This window comes from Petromyzon marinus, chromosome 2 (genome assembly GCF_048934315.1).
Source record: "Petromyzon marinus isolate PM22_M1 ecotype Great Lakes invasive population chromosome 2, UKy_Petmar_22M1.pri1.0, whole genome shotgun sequence".
Taxonomy (NCBI): domain Eukaryota; kingdom Metazoa; phylum Chordata; class Hyperoartia; order Petromyzontiformes; family Petromyzontidae; genus Petromyzon; species Petromyzon marinus.
The window spans coordinates 2572749-2598518 of record NC_133668.1 but is presented as its reverse complement, the minus strand read 5'-3'; the positions used below and the strand labels follow the sequence as shown (position 1 = coordinate 2598518).

Genomic DNA, 25770 nt, shown 5'->3' with positions numbered 1-25770 from the left:
AGGAGGAGAGTCTGGGAGCAGCGGCTAGGAGTAGAAGCTGGAGAGGGGTGCCGCTTGGACGAGGAGAGACGACGTGTGGCTGGGAGGAGAAGCTGGAAGAAGAAGAAGAAGGAGGAGGAGAGGCTGGGAGGCAGTGCGGCTGGGAGGGTACGGCCGGGAGAGGAGGCTGGGAGTCGAAGCTGGGAGGCGGAGAGACCGAGAGGAGGAGGAGGAGTAGGAGAGGCTGGGCGGTGCAGCTGGGAAGGCGGTACGACTAAAAAGAGGACTTGCGCAACCCCGCATTTGGGCAGCAGGGTACGCGCCGGCTCACAGCAACACAAGCACAACAGCGCGCGCGCGGACGCACGCACGCACGCACGCTCTCCCAATGCATTCCTCCGCACAATCGCACGCCACGTACTCACACACTCACACGCGAGCACACACTCACACGCGCCCTGGCAGAGCGACGGTGGCCAGGGGCTCGGCAACATTGGGGAGAGGTCCGACCATGGAAGGTCCGGCCATGCGCTGCAAGGTGGTGGTGATCGGGGACAGCCAGTGCGGAAAAACCGCACTGCTGCACGTGTTCGCTAAGGACAGCTACCCGCAGGTACCCATCATACCCCTTTACCCACGGGTAGTAGAATACGCCAGGGGGAGTGTGTACCGAAGTGTCCGCCTGATTGAGCGAGCGTTGGGGTGTTGCTCTTTCGGAGCGTGTGGTGTAAATTCCACGTTGTTATGGCGAGGGCAAGGGAATTCATGGTGGGGGGGGGGGGGGGGCACGGTGGGGTTTCCCACACTTTACTCCATCCTCCGATGGGATGATGATGGGATGAGCAGACCCCGACCAGGATGTGAACTCATGTGATTGAAATTGTGAGTCGAGTGTCAGTCATCGTGGTGGTCAAGTGGAACAAACAAAACTAATAGTTTGTATTTGTAGAGCATATTCTAATCCAGAGATACCCGTGCGTTCGGCGTTATATAAACCCACATTGTGTCATTCACGTTGATAGCATTTTGAGTGTATGCATTATCTGCATCGGTTTGCGATCTCTACGTTTTGTGGAAGAGATGTATGTTGAACTTGTTTCGCACCGTACGTCGAGCAAACCATCATAATCGGAGGTGCGAATCACAGCGTTAAATAAGAAAATACTCGGAGAAAACCACGCCGAACCTGGTGTCGGATGATGCGTAATACAGAGATGACTGCGTGGCCACACTCAATGGGGTACTGAATCACCGTTGCATCCCCTGCTCGAATGAGAAATGGGGGGGGAGCGCTCCTTTTTCCAGGAGGTAAAATACAATCCTATAATCCCACGTAGGTCAGCTACTCACCGTTAGCTTCACTTTTCACACAGTGCCATCTAGTTGTGTGACCTTTTTTTGGAGGGGTCGGGTGGGGGGAGGGATCGGCCGGATCGTGAAGTAATTAATTTAATGAAAGAAAGAAAATCGCGAAGAATTCGCCTTGTTTTGTTTGTGCTCGCTGTATCGCGTCGATGCACGACTTTTTTTCTAATTGGAACTTGTTGCCAATGTATATGCAGTGGTTTTTCGATTGTTTTCATGGTTTTTTTTTGTTTACGTAATCAGATGCCCTTTGAAAATTAGCATTTTTTTGCCCAATGGGGTTTTCCTGTGGCCAAAATAAACCTGAAAAATCGATTCGCGTCGTTCCAAATCCAAAACCACGATTCGGGACTCGGTTCGCACCGCCGGAAATATATAAAATAAATCAATAAATTAATAAACACATCGGACTCAAGGAATGCGCGAGTGAAACGGGAACCAAAAGAGACTTACCACACGACTCAAAAATGTCGCACACAAGACTGGCAAGGGCACATTTTGTTCCGTATGTCTGACCACGAGACCAGTCGGTGTACATACTTACAGCCCAGTGGAGAGGCACAACGGCAAGCTATCGTCTTTGGTTCTTTCGGTAAAGTCACCACGTAGAATGAGAATAAAATAATAAATTGATAAAATAAAATAACACAATAATATTCTCACGACGTTTCGGCCACAACACAAGCGGCCTTCATCAGGTGAAGGGACGAGACTGTCTGGAGGACAACACTCCAGCGCTGTCCTCCAGACAGTGTTGTGGCCGAAACGTCGTGAGAATATTATTGTGTTATTTTATTTTATCAATTTATTCTCATTCTACGTGACTTTACCGAAAGAACCAAATAAGATTAATCCTTGCAGTCACGAAAGCTTTAAATCGAAATTTAACAGCAAGCTACTCTGTGGCTACTCTGTGTGACGAGGTGTGTGTGTGTATGGAGGAGCGGTAGTGCAGCGGTTAGGTATGTATGTTGAACTTCTTTCGTACCGCGCGTAACTAACCGTGCTAATCGGATGTGCGGTTAGCGCGCTGCGCGGTGAACGCAATTCCCGCTCACGGCCAATACAAGTGGCGGAATATCTGAACCGGGCCTGGGCCTCCTCTAGGTCGACTCAGCCTCAAATGAGCACAGTACCTGGTCCGCTGTATAAACATCGACACCTCTTCGCGTGCCGTGCCGGCCTTCGTAGGTGCTCGCTAACAACACTTGTTCCAAAAATTATGTTAAGGCTACAAGGCAGATCTCTGTCTTCCAGCCCTGCAGAGTTTGAGAATCCTACTAAAGGGGCTTACTCAGTGAGGTCACGCAGGCTGTGTCTGTAAAGCCACACGTTAATAGGAAGGCTCGCAATGCCATTACAATTCCTCGCACACAAAGCTGCCGTTAAGTATACGTAGCACAACTGAGTGGAGGGTGCACTGAGCGATATTCAAAGCTACTGTAATTAATTCTCTGGCACACATTGGGGCTCCCCTCTGGAACCAATACCGGCCTAACCGTTCACTGATTCGCTGACACAAAGCCCGTTATAGATTCCCTGTGCGTGTGTGCGAGCGATACCGTGACTGCGTGACCCTATTGACGCAAGGTTCAGAAGCGCCCCCGGGTAGCATGACGGAAGAGTGACATTTGATTAGTTGCCCGACAAACTGAATTAGCTCATGCGCCCGACATATGATGGGAGCGGGCGTGTGGGTTTTGTACCTGTGTGAGATGGTTACGCATGCAGTACACACTGCACGTGGGCCGTTTGAGCGAGCGAACGAGCGAGCCACATGCCAACCAGGGGCATGGACGGGACACGTGAGCAATTGATGTTTGAAACTACACAACCCCCCCTACCAGCTCCATGATGTCATTTTAATGGAATATTGGCGTGAGTAATTGGTATAGGTGGGCACGTAGCGCAATGCAATAATTAACTTGGGGAGTTTCATTATGCACGGGTACCCCATTAGGCAGAAAGCGAGTGGGGCGGCGTTGAAATAATTTTATCTGCACGCGTCTGGTGCGTTCATTTTTTTCTCTCTCTCACACTCGGGGCACCGAAGCGCATTAATCTCATGTGGCGTAAACACGACGATGATTCACGCAGTGTTGTCACCCTCCCCCCCCACCAACCTTTTTTTGCTGTTTGCGACGCAGACGTACATTCCCACGGTGTTTGAAAACTACACGGCAAGTTTTGAGATCGAGAAGCAGCGAATCGAGCTCAACATGTGGGACACGTCTGGTAAGGTGGCCGCGTCCATGTGTGGATACGGCCCATCTACACACTGTCTCTCTCTCTCTCTGTGCCACGTCCTCCCTCAAAGACGTTGCCGATCTTGGCCTTCCTTCTACCATTTATCTCTGTCCGTGATATTTACTCACGAAGTTTGCGTGAATGTGTGTATGTTGAACTTGGCCCCAAGGTGCACATGGCCTGGCACAAGCGTCGTGGTGACGTCGCCGCCACTTAGTGGCGAATGGCGGTTGTTGTTGTTGTTGTTGAACTTCTATCGCACCGCACGTAGCTAACCGTGTTGTTGGGATGTAGGAGATAATAGTCCTCCCAGTGGCATCTATTTAAAATTGCTTATGTACTTTATTCGCTGTCTTCTCTGGCTTTTCGTAACTATAATTATATTGAGCCTCTTGTTATCTCATTCGATGTCGATAATATCAAACCCTGCCTTTTTCTAATTACTCTGATTAATGAGCTGATTGTGTATCTGCTGCTATCTGTAAGACATTTATGTTACTTATCTTGTCTGTCCATTAAATATTTAACATCCTCCTTCATAAAACAAAAATCCTGTTTCTTCTTCTTTGTATCGTAGAGTTTTTGTAATTGTCCAGATTTCAAATTCATATAGGAGAACAGGCCTGCATATGTAACATTGCAGTATTTAAATTCTTGTTGTCATTAATAATTAGCTATTATTTTTCAACACAAATCCCATTTTCTGTAATATGAATTGAAAAACAGTTACTATACAAATCTAAATTGTGTCATAATTTAATGTTTTGTAGAGCGAAATTCCATTCTCATTGCAAGCAGTAGCTGGGCCCTGAGTGCAGTGCATGTATGTGTGTAGTGCATTTCCCTGCATGTCACCACACACTCACATTGCCCTTATATATATTTTAAATGCCTCACACCAAACTACAGGGAGTGAGGTGGTGTATGAAATAGGGCCATCCCATGTGCGCCTAGTGCCACAGACAATTAATCTGTGCGCATCACGAGTGTGAGCAGCGCATTAATGAGGATCACGAAACCATCACAGGCAAGATGCCCTTTAGTATTTCATATCATTTTCACGGTTGGTGGTCTCGGGCATGGGGCGCTGTGGCGGGTGTTTGGCCCAGCGTACACCACCACCACCACACACAGTGCCCAAATTACGACGGATTCATTCCAAGCACAGTTTACCGTTCCCACCTGACGTAAACTCCTATTTGCCTCCCCCCCACCACCCCAATTTCCACACCACCGCGGCCACAACTTCTACGCGATGTGCGATCACGTTGTACGTTTTACGGCGATAAAGTGATTAATTTCGCGCGGGTAGTGAGTTGGGTGGGGGGGGGTGAGTGATATATTTTTTTCCATATACACGCTGCGTTTTAATTTTAGCTTCACCCTGCCGCTTGTTTTGGAAGCATCCGCCAGCATGTTTTGTTGGGCACGTGCCGTGTCCCGCTGTGACGCCTGCTGCTCTCAACATTGCGCGGCGCAATCCAGAACCGTCGCGGACAGAATATATTTCAACACTTAATAAGTCCGTTTGACGATTATCTTCGGGGCAACCTTTCTTTCGAGGTTGGGCTCTTTAGAGAGAGAAAAAAAAGTATGAAATAGTTTTCTTTTATTTTTTTTTTACATTTTAACTCATGTGTCCTAATGGTCTGTCCTGTCTTAAAACTAGTGATGTTTTTAGTCCACGTGATTTTCTGTTTGCTGGACGCTTACATTATCTTTAATGCAGCCATGGCAATGTGTAAAGGGCTGGGCCCATTAACCACCATTTATTTTACCGCAAAGCCCTAAAAAAATTCAATTACACTTACATCTGAGGCATGGAAAAATAATCAATCGCAGCCCAATTATAGGAAGAAAAAGCGCAAATTGTATAAAGTGTGATTAAAGTCTCAGCAGAATTAATTTACTTTTTGGACAGTACTTTCCTGGCTTTCAAAAATCAAATCACAAAAGGCAATGCTTTTGAATGCCATGTGTGGTGGAATAAAAATAAATTAGAGGATATTTTGACATCGGATGTCCCTGCCAATAACTTCAGCGTTTGGATATAAATCCACACAATGCTCCAATATATATCCTCATTATGTTAAATCTGTCTTTGGAAGTCAAGTTCTGTCAATTCACTGCGCTTTTTGTCCCCGTCAAGTGCTGCTGTTGAGCATCATCACAAAGCAGCCAGAGAATGTGGACGCTGTGCGTTGTGGCATCTGGCCATGGCTCACTCCTCATCGCCAGTACCAATGCACATCTCTGGAAACCTGCCTCCTTCAGGGATAATCACACTTTGCACAGGAGAGCTATTTTCACGTATTAGGCCCGCTGCTCATTAGGCATGGACACAGAGCGTGGGGTGGGCAATGCACAAGAGCTTTCTCACACACACGCGCGCACGTGTGTGTCACGTGCCCTCAACACCCCATAGCCGGACTACCCAACCCCCTTCCTGTATCACTAACACACTGGCCACACCCGTGTTGATTTCACACCCGACTGCCCGGGTCTTTGGCAGATGGGGTGGAGGGGGGCTGAGTTGTGCTGAACGGTAAATTGGACCACACTTTTGGTGGCAAGCTAATGACGGATTGCCTCTCGCCAAGTGTGCGTGACAAAAAAAATAACCGAGCACGGCAGCTTCTGAATACACATTCACGCACGTGTGCCAGAACGCCGATACCTTCCAACACGATCGGCACGTGCCCCCTCCGCAGGCTTATCGCTCACATTTCGTGGGAGCAGCGTGCGCTATGCAACACACAAGGAGGGCAATTTAAGAGAGATGTATGCTTAGCCACTCTGAATAAAATAGCTTTATGTAACACTGGGGTTTTTTTATATATACGAACGTTAAAAACAAAAAGCATCTCTAAAGATATACTGACATATCAGAGGGCGTGTAATGCTAGCTTCTTATTGCGCCTGGGCCACAAGTTCGCACTGCCTGTGATGGCAAATGCCCGAATGTAAACAAAATGAAGCGTACTGGGCAATTAACACAGGACAATCAATTGATACATTGCCGTGGGGACAGTTGTGCCAGAAACATGGCATGTAGTTAAGTCGCTGTATTGAGAAGGTGTAATGAGTAATCACCAGCTTAGGCAAAACACAAGGCCTTGCTGCGCACTCAAGAACGTTTCCTTACCGGTAAGATTTTTTTTTTTGGAACTTAATGGTACGAAGCATGACAGAATTATTTAGAGCTAAGCCCTGTGCGTGAACCCAAATTAACCCTGTCCAAAAGCTAATCCAAACTCTAATTAAAAATTTAACTGATAAGCTGGGGATATCTGTAATGTATTCTGGTGAGTATGCTTTGAGATTAGGTTGTCTTTTAATCCATATCTTAACTCTATAATGTCTGGTAATTAGGCTCTTGGCACCATTACCCAGTGTGTATACTCAATACAATATTTCCTTCGTCGCGATAATCTTCCATCAAAAGGCCCCTGCTTGACCCACTGTGGAAATGCTTATTTAAAGTCTATTAATAATTTACAAAAGAGATTATGAATCCAGTTTGTTGAGCGTTTACATTTCAAAGATTTTTGTTAAAAAACAACAACCCCCTTTTGCCCAACACATAGACTTACAATTACTACTTTTGAATGCAGTTGCAGCATTACGATTGCAACATTGATTGTCGAGAGTCGTAACAATCCAACAATGGTCTTGTTTATTTTGAATTCTTAATAGCTCTTTAAATATACTTTCAAGGGACGCATTACCGTTCGTTGATGTTTTCTAATTGCAAAACAGTCACTGCAGCGTTTCCATCCCATTGAGCATTCGGATTGAACTCCTCAAGTTGTTTAGCGGTATCGCTTCGAGGTTGTTCAATGAACATTTAATTGCCAACACATTTTGTCGTCAATAAATTGATGTGCAAGTTAATTGTTCATTTGATTAATGTGGTAGCAAGGCTAAAGACAGCATCAACCTCGACCCGTTTATTTTTCGCGTGCTTGTTTTAATGCCTGCGAGGTCACCAAGAGAATGTATTCGTCACAGACGAAGCAATAAAAGGAGGTTATAATAGGGCGCTTTGAAAGAATATGGCGGAACAACGGCGAGCCGGTCTCATCGGTGGGAGCCATGGCATGGCCCAGCTGAAGAGTTTGGCTAACCGCTAAACTAAATAAATTCTATGCAAAACAACAACGGTAACAACAATAAACCATCACTAAATATTTCCGCAAGTACGGTGCATGTATTATCTCATCTAATTTATATTTAGAGAGGGCCTTCACGGAAGTATGCTTAACGTTGCTTACACTGTAACTTCATATTTTATATATCATACACAATATATATCATGTTCTCGAATATTTGTATTACACGTACATTACAGAGCATTCTAAGGTGTACAGTATATACGTCGTTCCGTTATATTGATCATTTTTACATATTTCAATAAATAATTTATATTTTTGTTAACGAAACTGGTGCAGCAGAATGCAAAATCCGTCTCGCCTGGGTATTACTATTGAATAACATAACAATAATAAACAACAGCGAGAAGAAATACAAAGAACATTTATAAAGAGCCAGCTCTTTAATGTTCTGCCGCTTTTAAACTTCACGTTTGCGAATAAGGCAACGGACATTTTTTTGTATTGATGCCAAAATTGCCATCGCAAGATCGGCGGTTGTTTTTGGAGCTTCGACGTGACTCGTGTTGGCTTTTGATGCCATCACTTGACAGAAAGAGTTCCACGTCTTTACTGAAGACACGGAGTGACATTCTCAGCAGTCGTGTTTTGCTCGAGAATTCTCTGCACAGAGTAAAAGTATGTCGCAGATAAATAAAACCATCAAAGTATGGGCACTTTCAGTGTGTGGCACTATAATTTTAGATTCATGGCGAATGGTCAAACTCAACGTGGCAGAATTTTCTGTAGAACAATGTGGAAAGGGAAACTACTATAATTATAAACCCTTTCCTTTAAGTTTGCTTCAAAAATATTAAATTGGGTGTCTTAACTTTTTTTTGTCGGGAAGGGAAGCTATTTTTTTCTGTCAATAAAAATTCTACACAAGCAAAGTGAAGATGGCAAGTGTGTGCTCCAGCATCCTCTTCCCCCCTCGAGCTATCATCAATCCGGAGACGTGGTTTTTATTTTATTTTAAACAATGAAACTTGTACCAGATCCGTACGCACAGTGGTGAGTAATACTGGGAACACTTTGAAATGTGGCTACCCGCACCTTCGATGAGCACCGTTTGCTGCGTACTGTGCGAAAGAAGTTCAACACACACACACACACGTACCTGAAACACAAAGCTGCAGACCTAAGCAGTTTAATTAATAAATGTTCTCTCAAGAATATGTGTTATTAATATGCAATGTTTAAATCATCACTCTGGGTTCTGTTGATGCTTAATTTATCCCAGTGATGCTGCTGCTGTTTCATTGTTTATGAACACGTGACCTGAGCAGTAACTGTTGTGAGACTGAGCAATACTTTGATGTTGAGTTTTGAAATTATTATTAAAGGTGCAAGGAAACAGACATTTTGTAAATGCTATTGAAATTATTCATCAACGGAGAGGTATAAAATCATTCTAATTAAACGAGGTCTCATGTTAAGATGCCAACTTTTTTTATGGATGCATATCACGCATTGTGTGCTTTAGAAATGCGTACACAGGACACCCACCTTGTAAGGTGAATGAAATCTTCCCACGTACCAGCAGCAGATCCTTTCCCTCCCACGTGGTTCACCCTCCCCCCACCTCGCCCCCCCCACCACCCCCCAAGTGTTCATTTATAAACAAAAAAGTTCAGCCAACCGAATTTAATCCCAACGATCAGTTCTGTAAATAAAGATGATCAAGGAACGTACCATTCGTCGAGAAATGTGAATTTAAGAAAATCCCTGCAATGAAAAGTACAGGCAATTAAAAAATGTAACACCTTAAACAAAGCAGTTCATTCTTTTAATTAATCTGAGAGTGGTTGTAGGCACAGAATTGAGATTTATTTTTTTACATTCTCCCTAGACAAATGGCAGTTTCTTTCCACTCATCAATGCTGTCACATGTATCATCCGATTGTCTGGGAGTGCATCCGTGTGTGTACAAACCATTTCCTAGTATGTTTACTGATTTTTGTCATGTCTTGATGCACACAATACCTACTGCCTAAAACGCAATTTATGGAAGGAAGCGCACACACACGTGTGCGCGCGTGTGTGTGTGCTTCCCTTGTATTTGACGTGGGGCCCTCCCATCTTTCACACTGCAAAGCACGGGCCCAGCGTCACATTTTATCTTCTCAACCAAGTGCTCCTCACAAACATTGCTACAGCTGCATCCAGCCACGTGGCATCAAGAGAACGTCTTCTTCCCCTCTTGGACGTCACTTCAGCAGCAGCAGCAGCGACACTGCAACAACAACAAAACATGCCCCTTCCTGTCGAGCGATCAGCTTCACCGTCCATGTTTCGCTCTTCCCTTAAAACTCACTTAATTTCCCTCGCTTACACAAAATTATCTTTCCCGCTCCCTTTCCCCATCATTGACTCCGTCATCATTCACTTTTCCCAACTTCCCAACTAATCCATGACACACCCAATCACTCACTCCATCTCGTTAACCACCCATTGTCAATCCCATCATCGATCGTCATCACCATACTCACGGACTGCCATCCTTCTCACTATCTTATCTCATCATCACGCTTCTGATCTACAAATAGGCAATTATTTTAATTAAAATAAGATAATAATAATAACAACAATATTCTTTGGGTTCAAAGACCCAAAGAATAAGAATGCCTGCAGTCACGAAAGCTTTCAGTCGACAATAACAATATTTAATAAAATCTCCCGTGAAAATCCTGCCCACGATGGGAGTTGGGGACTCCGTGTTTCGCCAGTTGGGAAGCAACCTAAGAAGCGGTGCAAACTAAAAAAAAAACCCAAGAAAATAGACAACGTGGAATAGAGTGGCGGCGTGTGGCCGAAGATGGGCAAAGCCAGAGCCGTCCGCGCTGCTGTGAGCACTCGGCGACGTGGCGCAGCCTCAGAGCAGCACAGCGTAGTTGCGTCATGAGCACTTATGCGGGCACACGATCATTCACACCGCCTTTACCCCCCCTCTCTCTCCCTGCGCAGATCGTTGTTGTGTGTGCGCGCACACGTGCGCGTTTGTGTGTTCCCAGGGAAAAGGGGGAGCGGTGGTGTAGCGGTTAGCGCGCTGCGCTACGAACCCGGCGACCCCGAGTTTGATTCCCGCTCACGGCCAACATGAGTGACGATTATCTAAACCGGTCCTGGGCCTCCCCTAGGTCGACTCGGCTTCAAATGAGTACCTGGTGCGGTGCGTAAAAAAAAAAACCCATCGCCACTGGGGAGACAAAGACGGCTGGGCGTGATGCTGGCCACCCCACCCCCTCGTGTGCCACAGTGCCGGCCTTAATAGGTGCTCGCTAACAGCCCTTGCCCCAACGGTCTGTTGAGGCTGTGCGGGAGGGGGGAGGGTTCTTTGTCGCAGGGAAAATGTAGACAATGTTCTTTTTTGCTTGGACCTTAAACAATAAAGATGTGTCCTTTCCCGAGTGTCTCTTTGGCCAATAAGGGAAATCATTGAGGAGGGGGGGGGGCGTTGGTGTGGACGCACGGCTGGGAGATTTGGCCTCGCATCGCAATGCACGCCGGAAGGAGTTGTTTATATTTTCGGAGGCTCCGGTTTCGAACCCGTGTTCAAACAAGTCAGCGCAGGCATGTGGTGGATTTAGACAAGTGTTTTAAGGGTTACCTGATGCTTTGTGACGTGGGTGGGGGGGTGAAAAAAAAACCCGTGGTTATTTATATATTTACATCAACTATAAACAAACCCCCTGTGTCTCAGAGGCTGTTTATGCAGCTCCATGCATTGGTCTCTGCTGCAGAATTCATCAAGTTTCATAATTATTGCTGCCATAGTAATTACACATTTGCATTGATAATTAGTACATCAAAAATTAAATTACCTCAACGCAAAAAAACACCTACCTTTGAAAATAGACGAAGCAATTACGAGTTCATGAACATAAAAGTCTGCAACTTTATTTTTTGTGTCTCCTGCTGCCACATGTTGTGGTTGTGTTGCCGCCACCATCCCCGCAAGCATTGACTTGCAAATTACCAGCATAACATTTAAATTCCAGATTAGCGGAAATCGCCCGCGGGTTGAACGCTGCGCTTTAACAACATTACTCCCATCTCACATCCCTCGGCCGTCTCAATTACTCTGGGACATTACTGACAACTGCAGAGAAATCGCTGCCTCCGTAGACAGGGTCATCATAAATTCTGCGCAAATTGATGGCTTAGAGGAGGCAAAAAGTTAATCATTGCCTCTTCTAGGTGGCTTTCAGCCCAACGCCAGGGTGAATTGCAGCCCAAGGATAGCAGGAAACGGCGCCTGTGAAGTTATTATGCATGGATATTGCGGGTGAAGGATTGCACTGAAGCTACTTAAGTACACAGACCTCAGATTTGTGTTATGTATGCATATGCTGGATAAAGGATTGCCCTGGTGCGATATAAGCACAAATACTCGCGTGTGTGTTCTTTCTTCTTGGTTCTTTCGGTAAAGTCACGTAGAATGGAAATAAAATAATAATTTTATTTTATTATGTTTTGTTTTTATTATTTTATTTCCATTCTACGTTGTGACTTTACCGAAAGAACCAAGAAGATGAATCCCTGCAGTCACGAAATCTTTAAATCGAAATGTGTGTTCTTTGTAAAGCATCCTCAGTTTCCTGCGGTCAGGAATTGCACATGGTTACGCAATATAAAACAAATAACCCCGGTAAGGGAGCATTGTGAGTTTTAAAGGGTTCGGTCGATTTTGTGTGTGAAACATCAAAACAGTGGGATGTTACTTTGCTGGACCAGGTTTTTCCAGGACGCGGTGCCCATCCACATCAAAGGAATGCTTTATTTCGGCACGATTAGGAAGATTAATGATACAATAAAAATTATCCAGGCTGGGTGTTTTATTCAGCAGCACTCGGATTTCATTTAGGACTGCAGTTTAACCGGCTCTCTATTGAAGACCTTTGATGTGTTTTTGGGGTTATAAATTTGCAGCCTGGGGCTTATTGTTTCACACGAACTGCAACATTTCCCCGTGGCGCTTTAGCCCAGCTCTGCAGTGAGGCGACACCGAACCTCCCTCGTGTACTCTGCGCTGACCCAGTCTCCCTTGCCCAACTCGTAGTCTCCAGGCACCGATCAGCATGGCGATGTTATGCAGCAAGGCCGTAGCCATGTGGTCAACATTGGGGGGGACCAAATCTTCCGGGGTGTCTGGGGGTCCCAACCCAGAAAAATATCTAAATTTGAAAACGAATTTCCTGCCTAAAAATATTTAAAAATTCACTAACACATGGGATGGACTTTTTATTTATTTTTGACAATAATGTCTAATAGTGTATTGTATTTACATTGCTCTGTTTTTACTTTTGTAACATTTTTTGTTTCACTGTATGTAAAGGCAGAGATTCTGGATTAATAAAGTACAACCCTAACCACAATCATATAAACAGAAATCTATGCATTGATTTGTATGAACACAAGTCCAGATATTGTGGCCAAGGTTTAACAAATTGTTGTTTTTATTTACATAGCATAGCAATTTTTTTTAAAAACACATATTGCAATATATGGGGGGGGGGGGCATTTTGAGCATATTTGAATATTTGGGGGGGGTGTGTCCCCCCCCCCCAATATATATTATAATTACGGCCTTGTCATGCAGCTTTGCGGGCAACGCGCTGCACGCGTTCATCCTGGTTCACAACGAATTATGGTCGCTTGCACGCAGAATATGTGCCGCGCTCGGGAAGATTGTGTTCAGCGGAAACGAAGCACTGGGGGAAATCTTTGTGTTTGACAGAGGCAAAGGGAACGTGTTTACGTCGCCTGGTTTGCGTTTGACCCGTGTTTACACTCGTCCAGCGCCCTTTCATCTGGCAGCCAGGGCCTGATGAACGTTTTGCCCGTGTGACAAACTGCTTTGGCCAGATGGTATAGGATGTGGAAACACAGCAGGGCAGGCTCTCGGCAGGGTAGGGCCAGATTCTCCTACCCCCATTACCAATCATGCCGCAATTCCCCCTCCCCCCCCCCACATTTCCGTAAAGGCAAGCAGACCACCCCGGCAGATGCTTATAATCTCCACTCAGTCTGGCAGCAGGTCACACGCCACCAAAGTCCACACATCCTGAGATCAACCTGCTCGCGGCTAGGGTGAAAGCATTTTTAACAGCGTAGCTTTGTCATTGATTGTGTTTGCTTGCTTTAAAAAAAAAATCCCTTCCTCCCACCCTCCACCAAAAATGCGTTACAAGTCACTAGCCGGCCGAATCCACAGCGAACCACCTGCACAGAGTGGGATAATTCAGTGGCTTGAGCTCCAAGAGGCTTCCTGCAAGGCTACACTTTGTAAACAGCAAAACGAAAAAAACAACAAACACTTGCCAGGGTTTTACTTGGCGGCCACAGCAGCGCTACCGAGCCAAACGCACTCAGTGCTGTTTCCATGGCTATCTGGTTTCTTTTTTTTAATCTAAAGCATGCTTATCCGGGGCGCTTGATAACGCTTGTTGTGGTTAGAGGTGGCAGATTATTATAACATAAACGTTTACAGATATATGTCCACTTGCATAAAGGCTTCCGTTGTACGAGGGTTTAGCGCAGAGAGAAAACTGTTCAAGCAAAACATAAACACATTTAGACTGGCATTGAAAAGTCTATTGAAAATGAGTTTGCACAATTGCTTCCATTATGGTTCGCTTATATTCAACAGAAATACAACAGACTGAAAGTCTTGTATCAATGAATGGCAGATTCCTGCCCACATCATGTAAAAAATAAAACTCTACATTTCTGCTAAATCAGCATTGTGTACTTTCAGATGCGCTTCTGCGGCCGTCTGGAACGCTCTTCCGAATTTAGGAAGCCACTGAAGCTATGCAATTTTAAATGATCTAGATTGAAAACTCATTTCTTTAGAACTGGTTTTTGTGTTTAGTTTATTGTCCTTCCCCCATACTTCCGTTTAGCATGGTTGGCTATGTACGGCGCGAAATAAGTTTATATATACACACCCAGCATATTCATGAATGCCAGTGATATCCTAACAATGGAGCATTTCCTGCTCAGATATATTCAGAACAATAACTAAAATATATATATAAAAACAATCTCTCGTGCAAATATCTGAGCAGGAAATATACTGCAATTGGATGTTAATCCCGCATTAAGGCCTCCCACATGCCACGCCAGGTGACGGGGATCGATTGACCATACCTCACCACCCTGGTCATTGCGGTTTGATGAAGGGAGAAATCCTGGGCCGGTTCATTTATCACCCATCTTTGATGTGAACTGCGACTAGGAATTAAATGTAGACGGTGCGCATATTGTGGTGCCCCCCCCCCCCCCCCATTGCGCGCGTATCGCGGTGCCCCCTCCGTTTGACCTGTCCACGATGGCACTGTGACGGACAGGGGCCCCCTACTACGACAACGTGCGTCCGCTCGCCTACCCGGACTCGGACGTCGTCCTCATCTGCTACGACGTGGCTCGGCCGGAGACACTGGACAGCGTGCTCAAGAAGGTGAGGCCGCTCCTCTGCTGAAAAAAAGAAAGATCCCCTCCGCCTGCATATCCTGATTGGACTGTTGGGGAAAAGTGCTGTTAGCGAGCACCTAAATGAAGGCCAACGCGACACACACGTGGGTGGGTGGCAAGCACCACGCACGGGCCGCCTTTGCATCCCCAGTGGCGATGTTTACACACCGCACCAGGTACTCCTTTGAGACTGAGTCGACCTAGGGGAGGACCGGGACCGGTTCAGATAATCGTCACTGGTGTCGGCTGCGAAGCGGGAATCGAACTCGTAGTGAAGCGCGCTAACTGCGACGCTACCGCTCCTCTGCACACACAAGACAAAAGACACGCGCACGCTTTGTGCTCCTGCTGCTGCTACAGACAGTGTTTTGCTTGGGGGAAATCCGGCAAATCCGACTGAATCTGGACCTGGAATCCATTTCACGATGCGCCTGCCGCTGCCAAGCCCCATGTTTGGCATTTGGGGATATGCCGCTACACCTGTCAGTAAGCAATACGTCATCTGCTGGATTTGTTCCGGTCGCTTATTTGGAGTATTTTGGAAGTTGCTACAGGCTACACAGCCTGGCATTTTCACCCTGCACAAGCACCATAAATTGCAGGCACTCGTGCCCCTGCTTTTGAGCAAGCCCGAGTATCCGATGAAGTGTTGAGCTGGCATTTTGAGAAATAATATACACCGCTTATATTCAAGGTTGCGCAAAGACTTGTTTTTGTCAGGGGTGGGTTTTTTGGTTTATTACTATGACTATTTTCAAACTACTTTTGTTATTTATTTGACCAAGTAAGGCCCACTGAGCTATATTGCTATATTGCAGAAGTATCCTGGCTACAAATGATAGCTCAACAAAGTGGCTTATGCTGTGGATATTTATAGCAGCCGAATGCTCTAAACACATGTTTATAAATGTGGAGGGAAGAACCGGAGGACCATGAGAAAAATCCACGCGACCACGGGGAGAACATTCAAACTCTAAATTTAAGGGCGTCGGGGTCGGGATCGAACCCATGGCTGGTGCCCATAGCGCTGACCAAGGCGTGCATAGTGCTGACTCAATAAATGGGGCGAGTGGAATAATCAGAAGCAGCTCCTTGCATTTTATAACAACATTATGTACTATGCATACAAGAGGCAATTACAATCAGTGCATTCTCTAATGTCATTCGTAACCAATGTCATGATTCACAATTGATTTTTAGGTCAGATTACGTGGGTTAAATGTGTGTCGTACACCCACACCTATCAGCGAAGCAGCGTTAAACGTCGGGGCTTGCTCTGCTGGACACCCGCGCGCCCAAGAAGTCGAAACACGTCCACGTTTGCTCACGTGGCAACTTCACTCATGGGCCGTGTCGGGTGGAGGAGGATGTATGACACCCATTTTACTTCCACCTACTGACGCAAAAATCGATGATGATGATGATGGAGAAAATAAACCATGCTCGATTAGATTACACGTGGACTGGATGACGCCGTGACGTTGCGTTGTCGCCCTGCGGTTTCGTTATTTTATTAGCGAATGCACGACGCGTCTGGTGCTCGTGGACAATGCTGAATGCGATGCAGCCGCGGGGTGCTGGGAGAGGGCTGGGTTTTAAGGCTGGCGGCGACGGGGGTGGCGGAGCCGGAGTGGGTGGGGGAGCTGCTATCGCACTTATCGTGCTCACCGCCCCCCTCCCCCCACTTTGTTAACGAGAGCCAGAGAGCCGCGGGCTCTTCGATCGCGGCGCGCGCGAAGCAATGGCCGAGGTTCCCGCAAGCAAAGTACCTCGCTGGCGTCGTCAACGAGCGTGAGACCGCCGTCACGCGGACTCCGCTCGTCCCCGCAGCCACGGCGGACTTTGCCTCGGCGGCCGTCGGACAAAGTCGGCGGTCACCGCGTCGCGCGCCATCAGACGCGCTCCTTGCGCAACTATTTCTTGACGTTTTAATAATTGTTGTGGTTAGAGGTGGCGGATTTTTTTTTTTATAACATTAACGTTGACAGATCTATGACCACTTGCACAAAGGCTTCCGTTGTACGAGAAGTTTTAACGCTGAGAGTAAACTATACGAGAAAACAATATACACATTTAGCCTGGCATTTAAAATGCTCTTTAAAAATGAGTTTGCGCAATCACGTCCATGATGATTCGCTTATAATCAACAGAAATACGACGGACTGAAGTTTTGTATCAATGAATGGCAGATTCCAGTGGCCGTCTGGAATGCTCTTCCTTCCGATATTTAAGAAGCCACTGGAACTATGCACTTTTAAATGATCTAGATTTAAAACGAATTCATCTAGAACTGTTTTTTGTGTTTAGTTTGTCGTCCTTCGCCTCCGAACCTCTGATTAGCACGGTTGGCTACGTACAGTGCGAAAAAAGTTCAATATACAAGGATAAAGATCCCCCGTATAGCCTCAGCATACTGTTGGGGCAAGTGCTGTGTGCGAGCACCTATTAAGGCCGGCACGGCACATCAGGGGGTGGGTTTCCAGCAACAGGCCCGAACCGCCTTTGTCTCCCCAATGGCGATGTCTACCACACACCGCACCAGGTACTCATTTAAGGCCGAATCGACCTAGGGGGGAGGCCCAGGACCGGTTCAGACCATCGTCGCCGGTGTCGGCCGTGAGCGGCAATCGAACTCGAGTCGCCAGGTTCGTCGCGCAGCGTAGCGCTAACCGCTACACTACCGCTGCCCGTCGTGCTCGTGTGCACACTCACACTCGCTCGTGAGTCTCACTCGGACCAGAAGCCTCCCTCCCTCCCCTCCCCTCCCCGCCCGGCACGGCGCGACGCGTTGGGGATCTACGCAGTAAAAGCAAAATTGCTCCGATACCGCGTTTACAAAAGAACGGGGATGGTGGTGGTGGAGAAGGGTGGGAGACCCCTTTTGCATGGGGGTCTGTTTGAAGTCGAGACCCCCTTCCCCACCCACAACCGCCACATTGGGGGTTCCATTAGCTCGCCGTCTCTCGGCACAGATGCGTTAGTGTGGCAGGTGTGCTCGTGTCGTCCAAGCACTCATATTGCCGAGTGCTTCATATATACACCTGCGTTTGAAACGGAGGGATAGTGCTGCTCAGATCGGGCAGGGGAGGTTTTCAATGTTTGTGAAGAAAAGGGGCACCGCTCACATGTGTCGATGTTGTTGTTGTTGTTGCTATTTCCAAACAGTGGCGTTAGACGTTCTTTGGTTTGTGCAGGGATTCGCATAAATGTATGTGTGTTGAACTTGTTTTTGCACCATACGTAACGAACCGCGCTAATCGGAGGTGCGGGGGAAGGATTTAATTGTATTTCGGTGCTCGCTAACCATGGTTCCAGGTTGAATATTCTAGAGAGATACGAGAGAGAAACCTTTTACCGCATCATCATCATTTGCAACGTAAATCACTCGCGTACATATTATTTGTTATTGAGTTAACGCAGCTTAAATATCCTCCTCTGTCTGAATTCACAGCGGGCTCGTTGACGCCTGTCTGGCCAACGTCACACACACACGCACACGCATTGTGCTTGGTACGTAATGCCGTAGTCCCGAGCAGTTCCGGAGCCAAAGCCCCGCAGGTCACGTGAGGTCAATCATAAATCCTTCACATTCTGACCCCGACTTGGGGGCGGGGGGGGGGCAGTAGTGGTGGGGGCGGTGGAGGGGGTCACGGCTTTCCGTGTGGCCAGCAAATTGAGTCGTCGGCAGAGTGGGAACTCCTCCGTGGCAGTGCCGGATTATCCGAGGAGCAAAAGTAGCTACATATGTAGTAGTAGCAGCTACTACTACAAGGGCCCCGCGCTAAATGCTTTCAAGCTATCAATTCCGGTTCAGTGATTCTGCACTTGCTCTATTACTATAGTACTATACCGCCTTCGCGTTTATGAACGACTGGGTGTTTAAGGTTAGCGATTTGTCGTATTATCTGTCTGTGTAGCAAATGACAAATACAATTACTTTACTATGCAAGAAAAAATGCGTGTGTTTTAATATCTATGCGTTTTATTTGTTTATAACATATGCTATACAGGCCCCGCACTAGCTTAATCCGGAACTGCTCCGTGGCAGTCGTTCCCGAGACGTCCACCCCCTCCCCTGCCCCTTCGCGGATTCTGCGTTCCGTGTCTCTAGTCGCCGCGACAGTCCATCGTAGTGCAAGGTCGACGGCTCACGTTGCTCCCAGAAGTCACTTTTGTTTACCACTCTACCTCCGTAGAAGTCTCATTTTTTGTACACTTCGGCAGATTGTTCACTTGTTCTGTAGAGATGATCCCTGAACTCGAGCACGTGCGAATCATAACAATAATAATAAGTGTGCGCGAGGTACACGAGGGAGGTATGCATGTTGCGTATGCATGTTGAACTTCTTTCGCACCGTGTGCTAATCGGAGAAGTCGCGCGTGCTGCCTCGCGCTTGTGGAGTGTTCACGTTTGTGCAATAATTTGTTTTTTTTTTCGGCTCAGAACGAAGGCTCGGGAGGATGCCCCAGGAGTAGATCGTTTCTCAGATTAGGGCGGTGAGCTCAAGGTGTGACTACGGGTTCACACCCGTCCCGTTTGCTAACCGTGTACAGCAGCAATCAATCAGGATGAGATCTTAAGCCTCCACAATCTGTCGGAGTCTCATTTCCTCTCCTTGGGTGGCACTGCTATTACTTGTGCCCGCACAGCTTACAAACAGGTTCTCATGCGACACATATCTGCGCTAAAGATCCTCAGTAGTTTATTATTCATCCGCCTTGACGGTGCTTAATCAAGAGCGAGTTGGCTTATTTTGCGTTGTGTGATGATCCACGTTTGGTTTAAAATTTCCCTTTCCGAAGCCTTAATGAAAACGGATCATGATGAGATGCATGGTTACACTGATACAGACCCTGCAGAGCAGGTGCTTGAATAAAATGAAATAGCAATAAAAATGTCAATGCCATATTCAGTTTCATCGACAAGTATCACAGCATGCTAGTTCTGTGGGTGCCGGTGCATCCGTGTGTGTTTATGTGCATGGCCTTCATAGGTGCTCGCTAACAGCAATCGCCACATCAGTCTATTGTGGCTATAGGGGAAGCTTTGTCTCTCGGCTGTGTGTGTGTGTGTGTTTGTATTGGGGGTGGTGTTGTAGCAAACGCCAGTGACGATTATCTGAACCGGCCATGGGCCTCCCCTAGATCGACTCAGCCTCAAATGAGTACCTGGTGTGGTGTGTCAACATCGCCACTGGGGAGACAAAGGCGGCCGGGCGTGGTGCTGGCTACCCACACCCCCGTCTGCCATGCCGGCCTTCATAGGTGCTCGCTAAACAGCACTTGCACCAAGAGTCTGTTAAGGTTACACGGGGGATCTTTGTATTTATCTTTGTTGTAATAATCCATGGAGTGCCCTACAATCTGAGCAAACCTAGGTTAAATTCCTGGCCACGCATATCAGTGACATTTGCTATCTGAACCTGTTCTGGACCATGTGGAATGTTGCTCCAGTCTAAGACAAGTAAGACAGGTGCCAGTGTGGTGTGACCAGTGTGAGCACTGGGGAGACAAAGGTGTCTGGGAATGCAGCTTGCCACGCCACTTCCTCGTGCGAACGCGCCGGCGCGGAAAAGTGCTTGCTTAAACTTGCTCCGTCAAATCTATGGAGCTAATCGGAGGTGCTTCGTCTGTTCGTGTGCGTGTGTGCGTGCATGTGTGCGTGCATGTGTGTGCGTGCATGTGTGCGTGCATGTGTGCGTGTGTGCGTGCGTGTGTGTGTGCATGTGTGCGTGCGTGTGTGTGCGCGTGTGCGTGCGTGCATGTGTGCGCGCGTGCGTGTGTACGCGTGTGCGCGTGCGTGTGTGCGTGCATGTGTGCGTGTGTGCGTGGGATTGCTGGCATGTTGCGCTGGTGCAGTGGCGGGTGGAGAGCCATGAGTTTGGCGCAAGCACCAAAGTCCTGCTCATCGGCTGCAAGGCTGACCTTCGCGCGGACCTGCAGACCTTGCTGGAGCTGTCCAAGCAGCGGTGCATCCCTGTTACGCAGGAGCAGGTAACAGCAGCTCCATCGAACCACGCTCAGACTGCCTCAACCTCCACAAAACCATCCTCTCTGCGAGCTTTTTTTTTAAAAAACCCAAGCCACTCTTCTTGCGGGTGAGACCATACCTCATCTGCTGAGTTACCGCCGGGTTATATGAAGCAAAGTTGAAACTCGTCACGCTCGTGACGCCTGTGGTTATCGAGCGCCGCGCTATAAATCCGGCGACCTGAGTTCGTTTTCCAGTCACGGGGCGAACGTCGGCAGCGAGTGACATCTGGGCGGGGTCGCGTGTGCGTGACCCCGTCAGAGACCCTCTACGGTGCGGCGAAGCATGATCAAGCCAAACCCCCGTGATCTATACGACGTCTGGGAGGCCGTTGTCCAGCAGAGGTTTGACCAAGGGTGCTGTCCATTATAATTATTACGAGGGAGTTGGTTTGGGAAATGTGTACGGCCAGTCTCGTGTAATATTCCTCTGTTTTACTACCACACGTTGCTCAATTATTCTCACAAATGCCGTGTGGTCACGTAACCGCAAATGTCCCTTCAGTATTAACTCAGCTTCATCATGCACGAATGTGCCTGCTCGGAGTCTGAGACAATGGGGTTCCAGGCGTGCTTGCAATGAGCCCTCGCTCAGCTGCGGAAATTTTTCGCCGACTATTGAGATATCTAAACTATTTAACATTTCACGGCCAGTGAGTAAAATTTGCTTGTTTGTTTTGATTCTTTGACAAATTCTGGAGACTGTATGCATTGTTTCCGCATGCTTGTCGGTGCGTTAAGCAGGAAACGCCGCGTGAATAATTTATTCTTCGCTTTACAACATTTTTGCGCCATTGTTTACATGTTTGCATGGGAATGATGTTTGCTCGGCGAAGCACTTGTTTGGGTATGTAAATGCCTGGTAAATAATTGCGCGTGCGAATGAAAATGTCACGCGAAAGCGCCGACACAAACGTGAAAATAACCCAGACAAACCCAATGCCCGTTTATCATCACCCGGGGCGTATCCACGCGGTCGCATCGTCGCCTTGCTTGTGGGCAATGCGGCATGCATCTTTCACGAGGCTCAAGAGAGGAATATGCATTGGGTGGCAGAGGCTGGAAGTCGGGTCACGTGAGGTTAGAAATTGCGTTCTTTCATTTTGGTTAACTTCAAATTGGGAATTTTTTTTTTAAACGAGAGAAAAGAATTAGTGGTTCTTGACCCCCCACAGGCACGGTCATTAGTGACGCTCCACAGAATGCACGGAATTTGCGAACGGGCTCTGGGCGGTCAGGGCTCCCAAACCATCTCCAACACCAATTAAAAACCGACTGTTGTTTTTTTTTCCCATTATAAAAGACTAATTTTCCAGAAGAGTACACATCTGAGATGAAAACGCAGAGGCTAAAATATAACCATTAAAAAAGAGCATTAAAATTCAGGCGGAATCGTAGAGCTGTGAGAGCGCCGTCTCTTTAGCAGGCAACACCGGTCAACTCGATAGTTTAATGTTGGAGTCGTTTGTATTAACAAAAATAAAACGGGGTTGAATAGCAAACCCGATCGGTCGAGGATTGAATAGAACATTCGATTGTTACAGCGGTGTCACACATTGCCACAACTGCCGTGTAAGTAAACAAAAAAACTTCGCAACATATCACGGAGAGAACAATATTTCAGAATCGGAGAGGATGGGAGAACGCCATGTAAATGCATCGTCTTGAGTGGTGCATTCCCCATTAATGTTACGCAGCTGACAACAAAAACAACACTACTGTCCCGGGCAGACTTACTGATGTCACTCCTCAAAACGATGACGTCCCTGGGAAAAGCAGGACAGGTGGTATCCCAAGGTGTCACGCAGCTTAGTACGCTGTCCAGCAGAAACAAGCCTTTAGACTTTTTTGTTTCTTCTATTAATGTCAAAATGATAAGCCACTTTTGTTGAGCTATCATTTGTGGTCAGGTCGCTTGTGAAAAAAAAAGTTAATACCTCAGTGTGCTTTGTCCGGTAGGATGGGGGATGATTTAGTGTTGTATTTGTTTGTGTTTGGGTGCATTGTTTAACCTTTCTTCTACTCTGCATTCCATATCGTGTTTTTGTACCGTTTGTTGTTGTAACGTTCTTACCTGCCCCGGCTGGACGTCTGTGGAAAAGAGCTTCATAGCTAATCGGATTCCTCCAGTGTGAACAAATATTCTGATTCTGAAATATTCTGAGCGGGATACATTGTGAATAACAATCCCGTGGTTTTTTGTGGAGAAACGGCAAAACGTCCCGCGGGAGTAATAAGCGGCTCTACGAAACAGCTGGGGCACGCATCCTCAAGAAATGTGTACTGGGAGGTTTGGCGTTTTCGTTTTAAACATATTTATAAAACAACACTGTTTTTTGCAATACCTCGGGAAATTTTCGGCTAACCGTAATGAACGTGCTCGATGTGTTTTTTGCGGACTCGCACATCTGACGCAATCTAACACGCCGTCTGCCATCATCGCTAGCAGACACGGCGTGTCGTTATAGATCTATTGTTATTGATTTCGGAGACAATGTCATTGTCTGTTATATTTAAGAATAACATCTTAGTTGAGCTCATTTGAGTTTCTGAGCTGTGGTAAATTAATCTCATGGATCCTTACAGCTATATTGTGGCCCGGATAAAAATGAGATTGTGGATCTAGTAGGTCTCTTTGTATTCATGTGTCAGGTAGACTGAAATATATTCCCATCTACAGTAAGTGAGCACCCTTTATATTACTGGGCATAACATACTGTAAGCGTAAGCATTGAATATCTGTAGGCTTACCACTTGAGCTAATTTTTCTGTCTGGGTAGAATGATGGTAGAGTGCCAGATTGTCAGAAGTCTGTGAAAACAAATCTCCGCCGGGGATGACTCAGCTCATCATCTTTCCGGAGATGACAAAATGAGCGTTACTTTGCGAGAAGGCCGTAGTTTATTTTTCTACGGAATTACTTGCCCCTGCCACAGAAAGGTGGAATTCCCACCGACGGCTCAGGACCGTCGGATGCTGGCGAACGCCACCTAACGGCCCGTTTCAGCACCGGAAACACGCTGAACCGTGGCTGCTAACGCCGCCCAAATGAATTCCGCCGTTCGAACCGATGGTGCCGGCTAACGACGTCCCGCGCGCTCGTTCTCGCGGCCGGCGCAGGGCGCCGCCGTGGCGCGGCAGCTCGGCGCGGCCGCCTACGTGGAGTGCTCGGCGAAGCTGTCGGAGGACAGCGTGCGCGACGTCTTCCACATGGCCACCCTGGCGGCGCTCGGCCGCCTGCCGCGCTACCTCGTCCGGCGCAGCCACTCGCGGCGCGAGACCGCGTCGGCCACCCGCACGCCCCCCTCGTCGCCGTCCGCCGCCGCCGCCGCCGCCGCCTCCGCCGCCTCCGCCGCCTCCTCCGCCGTCGCCTCCTCCTCCTCCGCCGCCTCCTCCGCCGAGGGGCAGCGGGCGGCGCGGCACCCGCGCAGGGAGCGCGCCAAGAGCTGCGCGGTGATGTGAACCCGGCCGTGGACGGCGCCACGAGCGCCGCTGTCGCCACTTGCGCCGGGAGCGCCCGGCGTCGCGGGCCGCATGCCGCCGGCGACTGCCGTGACCGCCGCTAACTTCCCGAGACCGCCGCGAGCGATTTTTCTGTCTGCCCGCCCGGGGAGCAATTGAGTTTGTCGTCTAGCGTGGCCCCGGTGAGGGACGAGGGTAAACTTCCACCTCCCCATTGGCCTCCTCCCCGTTTAAGAATATTCACTGCTTGTGATCGTGAAAATACAACCATCCCGAGAATAACAATGGCCTTGTTTGGAAAGAATGTGCGCGGTGGTTGGGGCATCGTGCGTGCGAGCAGGCGTTCCTCTCCTCCAAAAAAACTCGGGAGTAGTTCTCCAAAGATGGAGCGTGTTGCCATGTTATACAGCTGCCTTGAGAAGTCGTTTGTTTTGATGGTTGAGTGTCGGGCACCTGGAGCCGGAGACTCTGGCAGTTGCAGGTCAAGGAGTGGACGCCAGCCTAAGCGAAGGACATTCTGCGTGCGGTACAGACTCGCACCCCCATTGGGAACGGAAGAGTGTGGAAAGACAAAAAACGTCAAATCCGTGCGAATGTGCGTCTGCTACTCTTGAAAAAAAAAGTGCAATAGTTGAGACTGAAGTAACTCACGAATAACAGCAAGAGAAAATTAATCGGTCACGTGTCTTCACGAGTTGTTGTGTAATCTATCACGAGCTACGTAACGTCCAAATGTATCAGTAGCGGTAACTGTTGTTTGGCGTGGGTCACTGTGATAACTCTAATGCGATGAGTTGTAATTTATTTCCGAATCTGTAAACAATTCGATTTGAATTCTTTTTTGTTGAACACGGTGTTTCGCCCTCTGGACAGTAACAGTTTGATTACGGCAGAAGCAAAATCAGCATTCGGCATTTTATCTTCGGAAAGTTGTACGCATTTTGTCATCTTGAAAAAACAACATACAGCGTGACATTTTTATTTTGGGGTCGAAGTACGTGTAATAAGTGCTTTTTATGTCTGTTAAATGGTTTCTAAATAAATGCTTAATTTGCAA

At 47.5% G+C, this 25770-nt stretch overlaps 1 protein-coding gene across 1 annotated transcript; it reads left to right on the top strand.

Annotated features, from left to right (window-relative positions):
* LOC116944356 (rho-related GTP-binding protein RhoN-like) lies at window positions 1-25770 on the top strand (the record flags this gene model as incomplete). The annotated part of the gene is made up of 5 exons (XM_032957918.2): window positions 1-294; window positions 3492-3579; window positions 15098-15207; window positions 21081-21215; window positions 24372-25770. Coding segments are annotated over 5 exons (969 nt in total), but the record flags the coding sequence as incomplete, so codon positions are not given.